This window comes from Musca autumnalis, unplaced genomic scaffold (genome assembly GCF_047663935.1).
Source record: "Musca autumnalis isolate F117 unplaced genomic scaffold, ASM4766393v1 scaffold_3, whole genome shotgun sequence".
In the NCBI taxonomy this organism is placed as follows: Eukaryota; Metazoa; Arthropoda; class Insecta; order Diptera; family Muscidae; genus Musca; species Musca autumnalis.
Genome location: NW_027411866.1, coordinates 132,299,169 through 132,305,367, shown reverse-complemented (window position 1 = coordinate 132,305,367; position 6,199 = coordinate 132,299,169). Strand labels below are relative to the sequence as shown.

General features: G+C 35.6%; 2 protein-coding genes across 2 annotated transcripts; one reads left to right on the top strand and one right to left on the bottom strand.

The window, feature by feature from the left end:
- The first annotated feature begins 1,747 nt into the window (after positions 1-1,747).
- mRpL22 (mitochondrial ribosomal protein L22) lies at positions 1,748-2,791 on the top strand. The gene is made up of 3 exons (XM_073979534.1): positions 1,748-2,099; positions 2,220-2,433; positions 2,500-2,791. The coding sequence occupies exons 1-3, from the start codon at positions 1,863-1,865 to the stop codon at positions 2,718-2,720; spliced, it is 672 nt and encodes a 223-aa protein (XP_073835635.1). The 5' UTR covers positions 1,748-1,862; the 3' UTR covers positions 2,721-2,791.
- A 1,549-nt stretch (positions 2,792-4,340) lies between these two features.
- On the bottom strand, positions 4,341-6,149 carry LOC141397758 (uncharacterized). Its single transcript, XM_073974438.1, has 2 exons — positions 5,800-6,149; positions 4,341-5,730 (listed from the first exon to the last, which is right to left on the bottom strand). Exons 1-2 carry the CDS (start codon positions 5,983-5,985, stop codon positions 4,540-4,542), a joined length of 1,377 nt encoding a protein of 458 aa, XP_073830539.1. The 5' UTR covers positions 5,986-6,149; the 3' UTR covers positions 4,341-4,539.
- Between the last annotated feature and the right edge of the window lie 50 nt (positions 6,150-6,199).

Here is a 6,199-nt window from a genome sequence, read left to right as displayed (position 1 = left end):
GAAGGAGGAAGCATGGCAAGCAGGCGACATGGTAGTATAATTAGAGGTAGGCCACAGGTAACAGCTTATTACAATTTTTACATATTATGGCCTATTCTCTCCAAAGGAGGGTTGAAATTTTTAATGTTGTTGACATTATAGCTCTGTTCCTTTACGTGCAAGAATCTTCAAGTTTTACCACTTTTTACTCGAAAAGCGTTCCTTTACTTCAGACACCATACAATTCGTATGGGAGCAGTTTACAACTTTTGCTACTTTTGCCGGTTTTACCACTTTCAAAAGTAAAGGAACAGACCATATGCAATAATAAAGGTAGATGCATCGGTGAATTGTTCCAACAAAAAATTTCTGCTGCAACGCTATATCTTAAAATTAAAAAAGTTCAAACTATTTTTATTCGCGTGGCAAAATTAAATTCTTAACTTTTTTAATAGTAATACTTGCGAAAGATATTAATTGGAATTTGTTCCAAAAGTACGGGAATAGAAAAATTACAATTTTTGTAAAAATTCTAGCTGAAATGTATCTGCAAATCGGATGCCAGCAATCACGCTGTTGGATCAGCAAAACTTAATCCGGTTAAGTGTAACCGGGGTTTTGTGTAGAGCTGGCAAACTATCGATATTCCCAACATTAGATATTTTCGATATAATGTTCTAAAATATCGATTGCTATCGATATTATCGTTAAGCTGTCATCACCATTAATTTGGAAATGAAAATGGCGGAAATGTCAATGATTTTCTTGAAATTTTGCACAAGTAGTTCACAGAAATGTGAGGCAGAATAAACAATTGCTTTTATTTTATAAAAAATATAAAAAAATACATTTTACTTTACCGAAAAATGTGTACGTGTGACTACGGGCTTACTCCCACACACATAACCGAAAAGTAGCGAAGTTTCTATTTATTTCAATGAATTTCAGGTTAGGGGTTGTTATTCCGATAATATCGATAGGTAAAACTATCTATCGATATTGAATTTTTAAATAACAATCGATATTATCGATAGTGTCATCGATTTTTTGCCAGCTCTAGTTTTGTGCCATTTCTGGTAGATGAATAAAGGACAAAGTGCTGCCAAGTTTCAGTTTTTCTTTATTCTTCTGCCAGAAATAAATAAACTTTATTCAAAGGTTGGATGTGTTTGGTTTTCAAATTTCAATTCCATAGCGCAAACGTCAAATAAATAGTGTAACCGCACTATTATACCCCGTTTATATATAATCGGATTTAACAAACCGACTGGGTTTTAAATATCAAATGCATTGCTTATATTTCAAACAAATCCTTATAAAGAAGGTTAACCCTGCAAAAAGCTCTAATATAAACAGCATATTAGGTTGTTTCTTTCATTTATTATTGGTCTGTTCCTTTACTTTCAAAAATGTTAGTTTTGAACTGCTATCATATATGGTCTGTTCCAGTACTGCAAGAATCTACTAATTTTTACTATTTTTTTCGATAACATAAAGGAAAAATTGTTATCGTAGTAAAAAGTAGTAGCTTCTTGCAGGTTCTGGAACAGAGCAATAAATTGTATGCTTATAAATGCGATTCTGGATTTCTTTATTCTTTTACAGAAATTGACGCTTGGGCAAGCATGAATTTCTCATTCTGTTCTCACCTCAAGTGATCTTTTACAATCAATTTCTCAATTATTGTAAGTGGCAACCCTTCATCTGATTGTCGATACTCGTGTTATCGTTATCATTTTAATCGAGTGTTATCGCATTAACCAAACATCTGTTACCTGCGCTAGTGGACAATACTCGTTTTTGGTTATGCAGTAGGAATTGAAAGCATAACAGCCGAAAAACTCAAGAATATTACTGAAAAATTATTGTAAAGTATTTAAAGAATGAATAATTTAGCTAAGCAATTGTGTCGCCTTAACATAAGTCATGGGAATTTGTTAAAAAGTTCAAGTAGCACATTATCGCGGATAGGATCCCCTGCTGTGGCAACGGCCGGTTTTCACACATCAAATGCTCTTCAGGCGAGATACAACAAACACAATACAGGTCCTCAGAAATGGCTGCAATACAACAAAGTTGTACATCCACCCCAAGCACCAGAAGAAGAGCCAAGAAAAGCGGTAAGTACACAATGCCAGCCAGTGGTTTTATGAGGGAGTAAAGTTACAAAGTAAAGCATCACTTGGATGTAATGATCATTTTGGGGTGGTTGCTAAATCATATCCTCCTTATCGTTGCAGTATGTCTGCCACATGAGAACAAACATTAAATATAGTCCCGATAAAATGTGGTATATTGCTTCCTTTGTACGTGGCATGTCTGTCGATGAGGCCTTGAAACAATTAAATTTTGTTTTGAAAAAGGGTGCCGTAGATGTTAAAGAAGTTATTCAGGAAGCTGTTGAAATGGCCCAAAAACGACATAATGTGGAGTACAAAAGTAATTTATGGATTGGTAAGAAGTGGTGATACAAATTTATCTTAGTTCCCCAATTAATATCTGTTTTATTCCATTTTCCAGCTGAATCCTTTGTCGGCAAGGGACGTGTCATAAAAGGTTTTCGTCGCCATGGTCGTGGCCGTTTTGGTTTGGTAGAATATAAACATTGCCACTATTTTGTACGCCTCGAAGAGGGTGAACCACCAAAGAATTATTACTTACCAAATCCCCAAACACCATCAGAACAATTTGAAAAATGGTTGGAACAAATGCGTATGCGTAAAGTTATCAATTCATTGTAGAGTGTGCAAATTATTAAGAGTAATTTTCTAGTAAATATGTATTCTGAAATCTTTTACTTTTTTGTTCGAAATCAAGTATGTTATTATTGGGAAGTGTCCACTACTGATTGGTATGTATCGTGTCGAGGATTTGATTCTTATATATTGCGCCATTTGGAAGACTATGGTAGAATTTGTTTTCCTTTTGCTGCCCTGTAATAAAAGAGGAGAATGACGATAGAGTTTGCAAGATTTGGATGAAAAACAATGGGTTGAGAAGAAGTGAAGACCATTTGAATACATTTCGATATAATATTTGTTGAGATTTATTAACCCTGAGGAAATCCACTTCCACCTTAAGAAGCACTTTGTACAATAGAATACAGACTGTCGATCTTTCAGAGTTCTTTTAGCTTAAAATTTATTTTATAAATAGATGACCTTCTTTAGGATTTGAGATCTAAAACATTCCCACGGTCTCCTATAGACCGAATAACTTCCAGAGGCCTTCTCCAAACAGAAAATAACTAGAGGTACATCTAAGTAAGAAAACGTGCAGTGGTTTTCTCTAGAAAGAGGACTTTTGTACATAAAATGAATTCTAAAAGTTCCTAAGAGCTTTTTAGAGAGAAAACATTTCAGAGGTCTTCTATGGTCTGGAGATCTTCGAGAGGTAGTCTCCAGATAGCAAACGCTCCAGGTATTAAAAGAGACATTTTCTTTAAGTCATTCAGACGACTTCTCTAAGTGGTAGACCTCTTTAAGTAAAATATATTCCTGAGATAAAAAATATTCTTAACTAAAATGAAATAATTTTCTGTCATCAATTTTAGGTGCAAAAAATTTTCGAGCACGCATACCCTAAATTATCTAATATAAATACCAGTTAAACCGGTTACTCTCGAAACATTCGATCAACGGTTTTGATCGAGTCTTATCATGCCGTTTTTTCTCGTGTCGAAAACTTATTCACGAGTAAATTCTCGATCGAATCGAATTACATATGTAATTAGGCCCCAGTTAAAAATTGCATGGGGCCTATATCAAAACATGGACCTATGTTGATGAGATTTGGTTGAGGAGTTTCGCGACCATTAAAAACCTCAAATGTCAAATTAAAGCTAGTTCGGTTAAAAATTGTACCTAAAATCCCCAAAACACCGAAAATCGAAAGGTACCGTTATATGAGGGCTATATCAGAACATTGACCTATGTTGACGGTTTTTGGCGAAGAAGTTTCGTGACCATTGAGAACCTCAAATTACAGCTAGTTCAGTTAAAAATTTTAGCTTCTAGAGCGGCTTCTCTAAAAAGAAACGTTCAAAAGACTTCTCTGCCAAGAAAAACTTCTCGAACGTATTTTATAGGCAGAACAACTTCTTAGGTTATTCTGTAGCCAAATAAGAGACTTTCAAGAGGTCTTCGCTAGATTTGAGATGGAAATCGTACAAAAGCGAAATCGGTCCAATCTGCCCATTACACTTCCGTAGCGATAGAGAAGCTTAGAATAACTATTCAAACTTTTTCAGTCATCGCAATGGAAGACTTAGCGATTCAAAAGGATGGGGCAACTCCATTCGGATTCTTGTATTCCCAGAACCAATTCTTGAAAAAATCGCATATATTATTAATATTATGTACGTAAATTCAGGTCATATAACGGGCTTTTATTTCTAATAAAAATTCACTAAAACTGCTTTCCATACATAAATACAAATAAAGAAGATATAATCAATTCATTCGAAATTACTCAAAATAATTGTCGAGATTAAATGGAATGCACAAATGCATTCCTCTTATATACAAAGTGTTAGTAAATAATCAGGTACAGGGTTTATCTTTAGGACAGTACTTCATCTAAACTGGATTGTATTAAATTATCCACCGCCAATTGGTCTGCATCATTAGATGCATTTTCATCCTTCCCCATTTTTTGGGCATCAAAATACACAGCCTCGGATTGTTCTATCAACTCCAATTGATTATCTTCCTTTTCCAAAGGTATAGCCTCTTCACCATTTGTTCCACCACTTACATCCAATTCTGAACATGACTCGTCAACATGTTGCTCTTTGGACAATTGCTCAGCCACTTCAGCCAAGGCTTCCATTTCACGATTTTGTAAACGTTTATTTAATTCACTGTCTGCATTAATACCCGAAAGCTTTGCAAGACTTGAAACCTTTGGAATGCCAGCGTCTTTACGTTTTTTACGCTTAACATTTTCTCCTCCATCTTTTTTCTTGTTTTTCTTCGCCTGCTTGCCTTGTTGTAATACATGATCCCGCTGAATATGTTTCTGCAGATTTTGTAAGGAACTAAAATCACGTTCACAATCTGCTTCAGTGCATTTAAATTTCTTTCCTTCATGACTTGTGGTAATATGTTGGCGCAGATTTCTTTCATAGGCATAACTACGATCACATCCTTCATAGTGACATTTGTATTCACCGCTTTGCATTTCGCCAGCTTCACCACCACCAGCCCCACCACATTCGGAAATATGTTTGGCGGCAACATGTTTCTGCAAATCACTTGGCTTCACATAGGCACTTTCACAGTATTCACATTTATAATATTTACACACATGCTGTGTTTCCTTGCAATGTTTTTGGAAAAGTGTCCACTTCTCGAAATTCTTGTTACACGTCACACAAGTATAGATTTTACAAGACTCCTCATGTTTCTCCCATTGCCACTTTTGATAGAATCCCTTAGAGCATTTTTCACAAGTATGAGGATATATGCCGGTATGTTTGCTGATTTCATGGCGACGCAATTTGAGTTTTTGACTAAATTTCATATCGCAAAACTGGCACTTATACACTTTGGGATTTTCGTGGACCTCGCGTATGTGACGATGCATATTAGTGAGACTGGTAAACATTTTGTCACAGGTGTCCACTTCACAGGCAACGGTTTTGTTCGGCACATCCGTTTTCCTTTCGTGTGTAGTTCTTATGTGCCGCTTGAGATGTGTCAGTATGGAATAGATTTTGTCACATCCCTCATAGTGACATGCATGTTTTTTCTAGCGAAATAAAGGATGGATGTAATGTCATCAGTGCTATCAGAATCTAAGATCACTTTTTTTACTTACAACTCCCGTATGTTTATATTCATGTCTGTCTAAATGGTCCAATCGCCGAAATGTTTGTTTACAGCCCTCGAATGTGCAAACATATCGCTCAGCAAGACTATTACGTCTTGACTTTGGTTTCTCCACTTGCAAGGAGATAACGCTCTCCAAATCACTGTCTGAGTTTAATGGTGCTCCAGGTGGCATTTTGCAATTAAGGAATTCAATAGATTTGTTGTATTTGCGTTGTTTCTATTGACAAATGAAAGAAACTTGAACGTGCTAATGATGCTGATTGGTTGATTATAATTAGGGATCTGTAGATGATTTCGTAGAATACACAACAACTGACTTTTTATCAATAGCTGTGTCTGGTCACTCGATATTTGATAACAATCAAATACATCCCAGCAAAATGTTT